Source organism: Borostomias antarcticus (assembly GCF_949987555.1).
Source record: "Borostomias antarcticus genome assembly, chromosome: 17".
Taxonomy (NCBI): domain Eukaryota; kingdom Metazoa; phylum Chordata; class Actinopteri; order Stomiiformes; family Stomiidae; genus Borostomias; species Borostomias antarcticus.
This window is the reverse complement of record NC_140250.1, coordinates 20,121,416-20,136,551: the sequence shown is the minus strand read 5'-3', so window position 1 is coordinate 20,136,551 and position 15,136 is coordinate 20,121,416. Positions and strand designations below refer to the sequence as shown.

At 45.8% G+C, this 15,136-nt stretch overlaps 1 protein-coding gene across 1 annotated transcript; it reads right to left on the bottom strand.

Annotated features, from left to right (window-relative positions):
• Positions 1-596: 596 nt before the first annotated feature.
• sec22a (SEC22 homolog A, vesicle trafficking protein) lies at positions 597-13,438 on the bottom strand. Its single transcript, XM_084451716.1, has 7 exons — positions 13,335-13,438; positions 10,729-10,942; positions 8,113-8,276; positions 7,330-7,509; positions 2,891-3,009; positions 2,497-2,562; positions 597-2,339 (listed from the first exon to the last, which is right to left on the bottom strand). Exons 2-7 carry the CDS (start codon positions 10,908-10,910, stop codon positions 2,139-2,141), a joined length of 912 nt encoding a protein of 303 aa, XP_084307842.1. The 5' UTR covers positions 10,911-10,942; positions 13,335-13,438; the 3' UTR covers positions 597-2,138.
• Between the last annotated feature and the right edge of the window lie 1,698 nt (positions 13,439-15,136).

The following is a 15,136-nucleotide window of genomic DNA, read 5'->3' as shown; positions in this document are numbered from 1 at the left end:
CTAAGGCACATCTACCCAGATTTGTCTATGGACCATTACTCCACTGGTAAATTCAGACGCTGTGGTTGGGGTCATCAGTGTGTATGAGAGCATGAGGCATGTTGGTTCTAGGCTTCCTGCTGGCTGGATTGCACGCCATTATGATGTGATGTCACAATGAGATTACGACGTGACTAAAGATGATCGCTGGTGCTCTTTTGGGTCCTTGTGTTTTTTGGCCTCCTGGGTGTAGTCCTGGAGACATACCCATAGATAACACTCAGAATCCTCATCTTTGTGTCTTGTCATCATATTCCGGTCAACTATCTTCTGTTTTTGGTGTTGACAGGTGTAGTAAATCGTGTTTTGGTTCTCCAGACGTTCCATTCATTTGTCATGTTTTTTCTTTGATGGGGCGTTTTCACACGGAGAAGTGAAAAAGAGCGGGAAGATAAGCCTCATGCTGCTAGCACTAATGGAAAAAAATGGCAACAATAAATCAACAATTGTTCAATAGGTGTTTTATTGTTTTCATGTTGACGTGAAATTGTTACATTTGATCAAAAGCAACAATCAGCCATTCACACAAACAGCCCAGGTCAGAGGTCAGCTGAGAGGACACCACATTCAGCAGAACATTTAGTTCAGGTACATTGAAAACCTGTGTTTCATTCAGGTAAATTGTAAACCTGTGTTTCATTCAGTGACATTCAGGTAAAACTCTGCTTCCAATCCTAACCGTCGGTCTGTCCTACCTAGTGAACATGCTCCACATGACGGCCATCTGTTTGCTAACCCAGGTCATGTAGGTGAACTACCACTGCTCAGGTCCGCTCAGTAACATCTAGAAGGTTCCTAAGGTTACTGTATAAGCAGTGAAACAGTCAATGACAGATAGAGTGGAGTAGAAGCCAGAGGGCTGGATATTCAGTTTCATGTTATATATTTTCTCTCATGCTGTGATTATTCCCACCCATAACACTGACTATGGAAATGGCCCGGATAGAAAAACGCAAGCCACCATTGGCACGATAAACTCATCATCCTCTATGAAAAGGTGACATAATATTGAGATCAGAAGCTGCCACTACCAATATTGTAGCAGAGGGACTGTAGAAGGGGAATTTACATGACAAAGATCCACAGGCTAGGATGGCCTCAGTTCTGAGTACCGTGGGACGACTCTATTAACACGCTCACACATCATGACTGAAGCACCCACCGCAAGCATATTACCTTAGTCTGACTGAGACTTAAGGCCCAGACGCACTGGAAGAGTCTGACGCTAGCGTTTTGAAGTACACCAATTGTTTTAAATGGCGGATCACGCACCAAAAGCGTTTTGAGGCGAGTCAAACTGCCTTGACGCTTCTACTCCCAACTTGTTTACATTTTTGGGCGTCAAATGGGGACAAATCAATCTAAATTAAACCAGCCCCCTATCAAAGCTGACGCCTGTAGTACGCTATAGAAGCGCCAAATGAGGCGAGTCAATTGACTCTTCCAGTGCGTTTGGGGCTTTACACACGCAATGGAGTAGTATTATTACATAGGAATAACAGGCTGTGTGTGTATATGTGTGTGTGTACAGTATGGGTTATATGAAGTAAAACTATCATCAAAACATCAGAATATCAGCCAATATCTGCATAGAAATCATAAAACAATCTTTATCAATTTTAACAAAATCAGTAGAAATGTTTTACTAGCCATTTGTCAATGAACAAAAATAAATAGTTATCACACAGAACAGTTTAAAACAAGCATATTTTGATTTGATAATGTCAGAGTTTGAACAAAATACAATAGTCTTAACCTTGACAGACGCAATGCACACATATTATCATGAACCTGCGTTGCATAGTCCCAAGATGGCCCCCCCAGACCTGCAGCTAGGAGACATTCAGAGAGGGTCTGGCTGAGAAGTCCAGACGAGAGGCTAGGAGAGGGAGGGGGGAGGGGAGGGGGGGGGGGGGCAGGAGGGTCCAGGGGGCTTCTGGCCGTCAGTTCAGCCCTGGATGGGGGATAGGGGGGAGGGGCATGTGGTGGTGAAGGGAGCAGGAACAGAATGGGGCTTTAACCACTTCCTGGACTTGGCTCTGGGGAGCTTTGGGAATTGTAGTCCTTTGTTGTTATTGGGGGAGGGGAGGGGGGTTTGGTCAGACGTTGTAGTCCGGCGCTTTGCCCTGCGGCTGGCGCAGTCGTATCTGCAAGGTCATGAAGGCGCCCACGGTGACGTGGAACAGGATCTGCCAGACGTTCCTCAGTTCATACAGGTACATGTTACACAGGCAGATGAGGCCGAACGCCAGGAACGACTTGCTGTTCCTCCACACTGAGAAGTACGCAAACAGGTAACACTGCAGGAGAAACAGAGGAGACTCTTCAGATATTTAACAGCTCTCTAGACCGGCGGGGCGGTGGCCCCCGGGCTGTCAAGCACACAGGACAGCGGGTCGGTCAGTCAGCCAGTCGACGGGTGACGGCAGGCGCTTGCTGCAGCTAGAAATCACTTACCTGATACAGACAGGCAGCTGTGCCCAGGAAGAAGGCAATCACGTAATTAAAGTCTTCGTCGTCATTCTGCCGATGGAGGGAGAGGAGGAGAGAGGGAGGGAAGGAGAGAGGGAGGGAAGGAGAGAGGGAGGGAAGGAGAGAGGGAGAGAAGGAGAGAGGGAGGGAAGGAGAGAGGGAGATGAGGAGAGAGGGAGGGAAGGTATGTTCAGAAGAGACCGGACACAGACAGTAATGAGTCATCTCCCACAGGGGGCTGAAGAAACCGGAGCAGAGCAGGTTCTGGCTAATAGAAGCTAGTCTAGTCTGGCTAATAGAAGCTAGCAGTATGTGTGTAGTTGTGTCTTGCCTTGCTGATAGGAGCGTGTTGAGTGTGTGTTCAGTAGTTGTGTCTTACCTGCAGTATGCTCTCTATGGCATGGACTCCACGCAGGAGGTTGAGACCCCCACAGAGGACGCTGAGGACACAGGACACGATGCCAGGCAGGGACACCGGGTCCAACACCTGGGTGGGAGCTGGAGGGAGGGGGTGGGGTTCGGTTTAAAAGACACATACCGTACAGTCCTCCACTGGCACAAAGACACAGGAAAGGAACCACAGGATGACAATAACTATTGAGGATAAATACACAGGAAAGTCAATGACTTATTTCCACGGTGGTGTCCTTTGGATATCGTCAAGACAGGCAAGGCAAGAACATGTGAGGCGGCAACAATGTTACCAAAAACGTTACCAAAAAATTAAGTAAAAACGAACAGTCCTATCAGCCACTGTTTGACTGCCACTTTAAACTGGTTCTTCCAGTCAGTTTTTGTGATGCTGGTAGACGCTACAGCTCCAGTCTAAGTCCCTAATAATGTCCTACAAATCTAAATCTAAAAATGGAGAGAGAGAAGAGGATAGGAGAGGAGAGGAGTTGAGGGGAGAGGAGACTGGGACTGAGTCAACAATCAACAACAACAAAATCACCTTTCCAATTAGCCAAGAGCCCCACAATGTCCCATTGAAACGCCCCTGCTGCCACCTCCCCCAAAACTCTGTTTGAGACTCTGTGTCCGATAGCCCTGTTCTGGCTCTGTCTTGTGATTGGCATTCACACTCCTTATCTAAGGGTCACAGTGGGGGGCGTGGGGGGGGGAAGTGAGGACCGGACGCAGAGGCTTTAGAGGGAGGGACACAAAAGCTGCAGTGACCCCAGGGTAGAATCACTTAGACTGGGGGGGGGGCGCTGATGTGTGAAGGTGCCAACAAGGGGGGCAGTGATCCAGAGAGCCTGGGTCGGTGGGCGGTCCCAGCTGGGGTCTGCTGATGGAGGGCGGAGACACAGCCTCACGACGGCGGGTAACGCCCACATGCACGCAGCACACCCACACGTGTACACACTAGGGCTGTCCCCCAATAGTCGACTTAACGTTAGTCGACGAGAAGAGTCCTAGTCGTTTAGTCGCAGAAAGAAAAAAAACCCTCCAAAAATCTGCTTGGGTTAACAATGTCCAGGGCCCGTATGTATAGACGGACTAGGAAATTGACTAGAGCGACAGTTTGGAAAGGGCGGGAAAATGTGAGCCAATCAAGGGCCAATTTTTAATAAAAAAAATGAAAAATCTAGGCGCGTGAATGGTTGAGCCCGCGTGATGACACGTTCCTCGTGCACCTGCCGCCTCCTTCCCGCCCTCACGAGCCATGACTGAGGGGAAATGGAAGCATGTTTTTGTCCAAACGAGCAAGATTATCTGGCAGCGACTACAAAAAAAGAGACTATTGAAGAACCAAGCACTCCAAGAACAGAGGGGTTCGTTGTTTAAATATATTGATCCCACCGGGAGTAGCAAGGATGAGGCACCTTCTTCAAATCCACCACCGAACCAAGAGACTGCTAGCACTAGTAGCATTAGCACAACTACCTCCGCTCCAGAAGAAGCAGCAGGTGCTTTAGCAGGTGCTAGCTTGAGCAGGTGCTAGCTTGAGCAGGGGCTAGCTGTAGCAGGTGCTAGCTTTAGCAGGTGCTAGCTTTAGCAGGTGCTTTAGCAGGTGCTTTAGCAGCATCGGAGCAGACAGGCCGCCTTCACATCTACCGTCAAGCCCACAATGTCAGGAGCCAAACTACCAACTACAGGCATTTGTCCACAAGCAGAACCAGCATGCTAGCTGAGGCACTAGCAGCACCATGACAGAGCAGATGCTAAGGTTAGCCTGCCTCCAGGACCAGAGTTAGCCTGCCTCCAGGACCAGAGTTAGCCTGCCTCCAGGACCAGAATTAGCCTGCCTCCAGGACCAGAGTTAGCCTGCCTCCAGGACCAGAGTTAGCCTGCCTCCAGGACCAGAATTAGCCTGCCTCCAGGACCAGAGTTAGCCTGCCTCCAGGACCAGAGTTAGCCTGCCTCCAGGACCAGAGTTAGCCTGCCTCCAGGACCAGAGTTAGCCTGCCTCCAGGACCAGAGTTAGCCTGCCTCCAGGACCAGAGTTAGCCTGCCTCCAGGACCAGAGTTAGCCTGCCTCCAGGACCAGATCTACCGGCAAGTTCACAAGCAACTTTTTGCGGAGTTGACTCCGGCTTCTGGAGAACTTCTTGGAGAGTTTCTCAAAGTTGAAACTAATAAAAAAACTACCTTCGTAGTACAATGACCAAGGACAGACTGAGATGGACTCAACGCTCTCCAGAGAACACGACCTGCTCTCCATAGAACACGACCTGCTCTCCATAGAACACGACCTGCTCTCCATAGAACACGACCTGCTCTCCATAGAACACGACCTGCTCTCCATAGAACACGAACTGCTCTCCATAGAACACGACCTGCTCTCCATAGAACACGACCTGCTCTCCATAGAACACGACCTGCTCTCCATAGAACACGAACTGCTCTCCATAGAACACGACCTGCTCTCCATAGAACACGACCTGCTCTCCATAGAACACGAACTGCTCTCCATAGAACACGACCTGCTCTCCATAGAACACGACCTGCTCTCCATAGAACACGAACTGCTCTCCATAGAACACGAACTGCTCTCCATAGAACACGAACTGCTCTCCATAGAACACGAACTGCTCTCCATAGAACACGAACTGCTCTCCATAGAACACGACCTGCTCTCCAGAGAACACGACCTGCTCTCCATAGAACACGACCTGCTCTCCATAGAACACGAACTGCTCTCCATAGAACACGAACTGCTCTCCATAGAACACGAACTGCTCTCCATAGAACACGAACTGCTCTCCATAGAACACGAACTGCTCTCCATAGAACACGACCTGCTCTCCATAGAACACGACCTGCTCTCCATAGAACACGACCTGCTCTCCATAGAACACGAACTGCTCTCCATAGAACACGAACTGCTCTCCATAGAACACGAACTGCTCTCCATAGAACATGAACTGCTCTCATAGAACACGAACTGCTCTCCATAGAACACGACCTGCTCTCCATAGAACACGACCTGCTCTCCATAGAACACGAACTGCTCTCCATAGAACACGACCTGCTCTCCATAGAACACGAACTGGACAGAGAAGCGAAGTCGAGGATGGGATTGACCTTCGACCTTCTGAAAGGTATATATACCTCCTATAGGCTCATCATAGATATGAAGCTAATCTTCATTTGCTCTCTAGTAGTTTAAACTGCGCAAATGTGCACATTCATGCGTGTGTGTGTTTTACGTACATGATAAAGTGGTCTAGGACTGAGATTTACACTGGTATTATTTAGTTGGAGAATCTGCTGATATAATGTTCTTGCGTAAATGCGCACATTTCGTGTGTGTGTGTGCGTGTGTTTGTTTTACGCACATAGGAGAGGTGCACTGGTATTTAGCTTGAGGAGCTGAAATTGGATTATTTGGAAAATAGATGTGCTGTAAATAATTTGTAACCAGGTTATATTTATTATCCGTGTGTATGATAAGGTTATATACAATAACAATAATCATAATAATAAAGGAACGACTAGTCGACTAGTCGCTTGAAATGAGGACTTCTAGTCGAGCAGGAAAATATTTAGTCGGGGGCAGGCCTACTACTACACACACACGTGTACACACACGTACACACACACACCCACACGTGTACACACACACACCTTTTATAGGATTAACATGGACTCTGTTCCGACACTGCACGGTGAGAAAGATGACTCGGGGAGCTATGAGCGCAGAAGGAGGATGCAGAGTGACACAGACACAGGGAGAAGGAAGCATTTCGCTTAGTCAAATGCTACCTTGAGGGGTTTGACCGTTCACTCAGCCTAAAGAAGGAGTGGTTGATGTGCACAGCCGGTGTGGACGTGCAGCGTGGCTGAGCCAGGGGGATAAGACTCAACCAGGCCGCTGGCCGGGAGCAGACAGAGACAGCTGGGCCCGCTGTGTTTACTCTGAGATCCCCCATCACTGCGCTGCCTCTCCTCAGCTTAGCGGGGGTACAGTAGGTGTGATTAAATCTACATCAAGTCACAACTAAGCATATGTTCGTAGGGGACTGTATACTTTTGTCCTGGCGCTTTCGGGGGATGTGATGTTGAAACTACCTACCTATGCCCTTGTACTGTGCAGGGATGTGATGTTGAAACTACCTACCTATGCCCTTGTACTGTGCAGGGATGTGATGTTGAAACTACCTACCTATGCACTTGTACTGTGTAAGGATGTGATGTTGAAACTACCAACCTATGCCCTTGTACTGTGTAAGGATGTGATGTTGAAACTACCAACCTATGCCCTTGTACTGTGTAGGGATGTGATGTTGAAACGACATACCTATGCCCTTGTAATGTTGAAACGACATACCTAGCCCTTGTACTGTGCAGGGATGTGATGTTAAAACTACCTACCTAAGCCCTTGTACTTGGAGGTGTTGTGGTGCGAGAGGCCGTTGATAGAGCCCAGGTCCTCAGGGGACAGCTGATACGGCGGCCGCAGCTTGACCTCCGTCTGCATGTCGGACAGGTTGATCTTGGTGGACAGCGAGCGGGGGCTGTTGTAGCGCTGCTTGGTCTTCTGGATGAAGTTGTCTGTGGGTTATTGATACGGCAACAGTGTCAGGATCTAGGAGCTACTGTACTAATGTTCACTACATTACATTAGTCATTCAGCTGATGCTTTCCTCCTAGACAGACCACAGATAGGACTACATGTCCAAAATAGCACACTACCCCCTTAAGAGGGAGGATCCTGGTAGTACTTCTTGACGAGGTGAGTTTTGAGCATGTGGCGAGTTCGTTCCACCACTGCGGGGGCCGGGACAGAGAAGAGGCGTGACCCAGTCGCTCAGAGATAGCAGAGCGTAGTCCAACCAGGCTACTGGAGAGGATGGCTAGTCATACAGCTTGTTGGAGCATCTTCAGGGTTTCAGGGTAAACTTGTGGTGCAAAACGATTTGATTGTGTTTGAAACCAAACCTGTTAACCTGGACCGCCTCGGACCACAGCCCGATATAAACTGACTCTGATGTACAGTACAGTAGTACAGTAGGATATGTATTTGTTTACCTGTCCTCTACCTTTTATTAATTGTATTTAAAAAAAAAAAAAAAGAATACTTCTAAAGTACTAAATCTACATCTAAATCTGCCAAATAACTCTATACTATAAGAAGATATAAAGTATCGTGCTCACCAAACTCGATGAATGAATATGGCCGGACGGCGCTGTTGATGCGCTTGGTGTCGTAGGTGACCAGGAACTCTCTCTGGAGCTCGTCCAGGAAACAGAACGCCAGCACGTTGGGGTAGTTCTCCGTACAGACCATCAGGTACCCCACTCCCAGAGAGCTGGTGAAACTGACACGCGCATACACACGCGTATACGCACGCACACACGCACGCACACGCACGCACACACACACACACACACACACACACACACACACACACACACACACACAGTTACTGCCTTGTATGTTTCTGTTCTGTTCTCTGTTCTGTAATATTGTTAATGTGTTATTTGTGTTATTTTTTGTATATATTTTTTACATCAATGATCATAGTTGGTAACTTGTTCCACATTGTGACGCCCTATGCATTACAGATCAGCACGCTGTATCTGGTCTTAAAACTACTGCAGATACTGTATCCCTATGTTGATCTCTCACATAATTGATTTGTGAGTACAGACTATAACAGATATTCCTAAACTAACCAATCAGATTGCATGTTATTGCCAACCTCTCCTGGCATGTCTTCTCTCTGACTCAAACCTAACAGTCAGGGCAGTGTTGCACCTTGCAGCTTTATTCAGAGCTATTTGGAGCTTAGAACAATCTTTTTTTGTCAGCACCTGACCAGAATACTGAGCAGTAATCATTAGACAGGCTGGAGGTTCATGAGGAAAAGACTAGTATACCTGCTATTATACTGTACTAACTCTTCTTCTATTATACCAGCTATTATACTAGCTCTTCTTCTATTATACCAGCTATTATACTAGCTCTTCTATTATACCTGCTATTATACTGTACAAACTCTTCTTCTATTTTACCAGCTATTATACTAGCTCTTCTATTATACCAGCTATTATACTAACTATTCTTCTATTATACCAGCTATTATACTAGCTCTTCTTCTATTATACCAGCTATTATACTAACTCTTCTTCTATTATACCAGCTATTATACTAGCTCTTCTTCTATTATACCAGCTATTATACTAACTCTTCTATTATACCAGCTATTATACTAGCTCTTCTTCTATTATACCAGCTATTATACTAGCTCTTCTATTATACCAGCTACTGTATTATACTAACTATTCTTCTATTATACCAGCTATTATACTAGCTCTTCTTCTATTATACCAGCTATTTTACTGTACTAACTATTCTTCTATTATACCAGCTATTATACTAACTCTTCTTCTATTATACCAGCTATTATACTAGCTCTTCTATTATACCAGCTACTGTATTATACTAACTCTTCTTCTATTATACCAGCTATTATACTAGCTCTTCTATTATACCAGCTATTACACTAGCTCTTCTTCTATTATACCAGCTATTATACTGGACTAACTATTCTTCTATTATACCATCTATTATACTAACTCGTCTTCTATTATACCAGCTATTATACTACTGTAACTCTTCCTCTAGTATACGAGCTATTATACTAGCTCTTCTTCTATTATACCAGCTATTATACTAGCTCTTCTTATATTATACCAGCTATTATACTAACTCTTCTTCTATTATACCAGCTATTATACTAGCTCTTCTTCTATTATACCAGCTATTATACTAACTTTTCTTCTATTATACCATCTATTATACTAACTCTTCTTCTATTATACCAGCTATTATACTGTACTCACTCTTCTCAAACAGCCCTTCTGAAGCTATGTTGTGATGTTGGTGTAAAAGGTGGGCAAGGAGGTGAGGATCGAAACATCAACCTTTTGACCCCAAACATCTACCACTAGACCAAGACGTATCCCCTGAGATCAGCGGGCGGTATCTGGGCTTTTCAAGCGTTGTTCCAGACAACCTCTGCTACTGTACACTGGCATGATGAATAGCTGTTGGAGAGGCATGGTCAGGGTTAGGGTTAGGACATGCCTCTCTGAGTCAGCCACTTGAAAGATCACAGGATCTTTTAAATCGTTCATTAGATTAAGCGCTGACTTAAATGCTGGCTGGCACATTCGCCCTTCCTGCTCTCCCTTTGCTTCAGAGGCTGATGTGGACTTTGATTAAAGGTGCTCGTTTCAAGGGAGTTGTCAGACAGAGCAAAGCCAAGCGCCGCTCCCACAGAGCTGAGGCAGCCCCTTCAAGACAAAATCTGCTGCTGCCTTAATGGGACCAATTAGCTAATAACCTAACAAGCAAATAATCTCCTTACACAGATTTCTAAGTAGTTTCCACGGCCCCAGTTGTGTTCCTGAAAAGACTTGCAATCCAGATTCACAGAAAACTAACAGATTTACCTTTACAATGCCCCCCCAAAAGACTTTTAGTATTAGGGAATTGAAACACTTCAAGCGACTGGGGGTAACCAGTAGGTAATGTAACTCCGGCCTCCGAGACAACTGCTTCAGAGGCAGAGAAAATGGATGGAAGAGTGAGTGAGTCAATCTCAGCAAAATATTCAAATGAGAAAAATGAAACTATCTTTGTGCATGGATGCTCACAACAAATCGCACGACTGGTCCCAAATTACATTCCCAATGTAGGGCTGGAATAGAAGCTCGGTATTACTGGCTGATCTGGGTCCAGCTGTAACGAACAGGGCAACTCACTTGACATTATATTGTCCAGTCTTGAGTGTGCAGCGGTCGGGAAACTGGCTGAGCTTCTTGGAGAGGCCCTTGAGGTGCCTCTTGGTCTCTTGTAGTCCTGTGTCCTGCTCGTAGTCTGTAGAGGCAGAGAGGGGCAGGCCGTCCCCAACTCTCACCACGGAGGCAAACAGGACCATGGACATGATCTTACAGCTCTCACGCCCAGCCAGAAAACCTGAAGGGACAGGAGAAGTGGATGTTTCTTAGAGGGAGTGGGGGGCAAGGATGATGATATGTATTCAACTTGCCACTGGAATGAAATTGTTTCACAGCTCACATCCAAACAAAGCACATTAAGCGTGTAACAACCATTTAACAACAACTTATCCACCCATTGTTTGAGGTTCACTAGCCGCCATTATCCTAAAAGTTTTGATCATGGCTTTTACAGTTCATGATCACTATTTCTTCTTTTACAACCTTGCTTGTCAACATCAGCACCTTGGACAGCAGCAGACACCTTCAACTGCTGCATGTGATCACAACCCTCCTTCCTCACCTTCAACTGCTGCATGTTATCACAACCCTCCTTCCTCATGCTTCCTAGCTAAGCTAGGCTAGTGAGCTAGCTGCTGCATGTTATCACAACCCTCCTTCCTCATGCTTCCCAGCTAAGCTAGGCTAGTGAGCTGCTGCATGTTATCACAACCCTCCTTCCTCATGCTTCCCAGCTAAGCTAGGCTAGTGAGCTGCTGCATGTTATCACAACCCTCCTTCCTCATGCTTCCCAGCTAAGCTAGGCTAGTGAGCTAGTGCATGTTATCACAACCCTCCTTCCTCATGCTTCCTAGCTAAGCTAGGCTAGTGAGCTAGTGCATGTTATCACACCCCTCCTTCCTCATGCTTCCTAGCTAAGCTAGGCTAGTGAGCTAGCTGCTGCATGTTATCACACCCCTCCTTCCTCATGCTTCCTAGCTAAGCTAGGCTAGTGAGCTAGCTGCTGCATGTTATCACACCCCTCCTTCCTCATGCTTCCTAGCTAAGCTAGGCTAGTGAGCTGCTGCATGTTATCACACCCCTCCTTCCTCATGCTTCCTAGCTAAGCTAGGCTAGTGAGCTGCTGCATGTTATCACAACCCTCCTTCCTCATGCCTCCTAGCTAAGCTAGGCTAGTGAGCTAGCTTGCCCAGTAAGACTTAACAAGTATTGCTCTGGCACATTAAGGACAACTGCTGTTGTCTGCGTAAAATGTCAGTGGGACAGGCTAACTAGCTAAGCTACATATAATCAGCTAGCTAGCTACATGATGAGATAGCTAGCCAGCTACATGATGAGATAGCTAGCCAGCTACATGATGAGATAGATAGCTACATGATGAGATAGATAGATAGCTACATGATGAGATAGCTAGCCAGCTACATGATGAGATAGATAGATAGCTACATGATGAGATAGATAGCTACATGATGAGATAGCTAGCCAGCTACATGATGAGATAGCTAGCCAGCTACATGATGAGATAGCTAGCCAGCTACATGATGAGATAGCTAGCCAGCTACATGATGAGATAGCTAGCCAGCTACATGATGAGATAGCTAGCCAGCTACATGATGAGATAGATAGCTAGCTACATGATGAGATAGATAGATAGCTACATGATGAGATAGCTAGCCAGCTACATGATGAGATAGATAGCTAGCTACATGATGAGATAGATAGATAGCTACATGATGAGATAGATAGCTAGCTACATGATGAGATAGATAGCTAGCTACATGATGAGATAGATAGCTACATGATGAGATAGATAGCTAGCTACATGATGAGATAGATAGCTACATGATGAGATAGATAGATAGCTACATGATGAGATAGCTAGCTAGCTACATGATGAGATAGATAGCTAGCTACATGATGAGATAGATAGCTACATGATGAGATAGCCAGCTACATGATGAGATAGCTAGCCAGCTACATGATGAGATAGATAGCTACATGATGAGATAGATAGCTAGCTACATGATGAGATAGATAGCTAGCTACATGATGAGATAGATAGCCAGCTACATGATGAGATAGATAGCTACATGATGAGATAGATAGCCAGCTACATGATGAGATAGATAGCCAGCTACATGATGAGATAGCTAGCTAGCTACATGATGAGATAGATAGCCAGCTACATGATGAGATAGATAGCCAGCTACATGATGAGATAGATAGCTAGCTACATGATGAGATAGATAGCTAAGCTAGCTATGTGTGACTGACAGCAGGCTAGCACACTGGCTCACAGCTAAGGAGCTCAGGGTAAACAATACCAGTTCAAGATGTTCCCCGTTCCCCCTAAACAAGCCAGCTATCACCTGGAACCAGCCTTAGTTACACTAGCACAGAATCAAGTCATGTAATACAAAGCTAGTTAGCTAGTTAGCTAGTGCTAGTGAGCTAGTGTTAGTGAGCTAGTGCTTAGTTAGCTAGTGCTAGTTAGCTAGTGCTAGTTAGCTTGTGCTAGTTAGTGTTAGCTAGTGCTAGCTAGCTAGCGAATGCTAAGTGTGCTGCTGTGCTAAAGAGGTCTTCAAAAATGCAATTTCTATGAAAAGAGGAGTGTTATTTCCCGCTCTAACCTGAACATATGTCAGTCGTGCACCTCTGATGGCTTAAAAGATGTTTTATTTCAAGCGAGCATCTAGCTGGCTGGCTAGTTTCATCAGTCCGAGGCTGTGTAGCTCTGTAGTGTGTAGGAGGAGAGATGTTTACGTGGCTGTGCCCTATGCATTATGGGTAATACGTGCCCCCCCTCTCTCTCTCTCTCTCCCTCTCTCTGTCTCTCTCCTCTCTCTCTCCCTCTCTCTCTCTCTCTCTCTCCCTCTCTCTCTCTCTCTCTCTCTCCCTCTCCCTCTCTCTCTCTCTCCCTCTCTCCCTCCCTCTCTCTCTCTCTCTCTCTCTCTCTCTCTCTCTCATCAGCACCATTATACCCATCTCTATGAAAGGATGCTTTCATCCCTGCCGTTTTGAGTTGCCATGGCATACTCCGCATGCATACAACTGCATGATTATCATAAGATGCAGAGTAATTAGGTTATTGTTCATGATCTGATATGCAAGGAGAAAATCCAGATTATTGTTTTTAAGTGATTGAGTTGATAGCTTGATCTTTAATACATGAATATGGGGGTATCTTTTTTTTTTTTTTTTTTTAAATAATAATAATCTTTTATCACCCTCCAGAAATAGTCTTTTTATCACTCTCCAAAATCAATAAATGACAAAGTAAACACAAGGTGTTGGAGCAGTTGTAATAGGAAAGGAACAACATCCCATCAGAGGAAGCGGCACTCACTAATCATTAATCACTAATCATTAATATAATTTTAAAAAATGAACTTCACAGCCTTTTTGCTAGACAGTGCCTCCTCACCCTACTGTAGGTGATGTTATGAGAGCCAAGCCTAATAAACCTCCTCAGTGCTCTTCCTGTAAGCCCATGGAATGATGATCCCTATTACGGACTTTGAGGCCCAGTGTTCATTGGTACAACCCAAAGCTGGGTTGTCAGCTCGGGCAGGATTAAATATGAGCTGTGCCCTTGCCACGTCCATGCCCCCCTGTAGGGAAGACGGGGGTAATTTATGAACCGGTAAATGTATTTATCGTTATGGTTTGGGGCAGATCTTGATTTTCAGATACGTACCGCTGCACATTTTCCCTCTGTTGTTTCCCTTGAGGATTAAGGTGTATATCTTGGAGCTGTCCATCTGTCTCACATTAGTCTGTTGCATTGGCAAACCTGTGCAACTAGTCCCATTTTGCTGATTTTGTTAATCATTTTAACACATGAACAATCAGGCATACCTGCTTCAGCCATTCATTAAATGCATCAACGATAACACAAGGGGACATTATCCATGTTTTTCAGCATCAGTGCCTCAAATAAACCTAAAGTTGCAGCGCCATTGTTCATGTGCGCTTAATCTGTTTGTTTTCTAAAGTCACGTCTTTATCTGGAAGTCATGAGTCAAGAGCAGACCATTTATCTTCTTATTCTAAACAACCACACAGTACACACTCCCTCCCCGGGGACACTAGCCCTCTGGGAACATTTCAATTTGAAGGAGCCCCCACCACAGAATGCTTCACCACCAGTAGGCATCTATCATCTATCACACACACACACACACACACACACACACACACGCGCACACACACACGCGCGCACACAATGTTAAATGGTGGAGATGATAGATGTCTGCTGTGCTGACAACTTGATGAATAGCCACTGGCCCAGGGGGAATGTTCAGTGTTAAGAGAGTGTCAGGTGGGAGCCAGACAGACCTGTCATTCACAGTCACAGGAACCAACCAGAAAAGGAGGCTCCAAGAAATTCTCCCGACTCCTGTCTCTGTAAGCCCATCCACTCATTACTAAA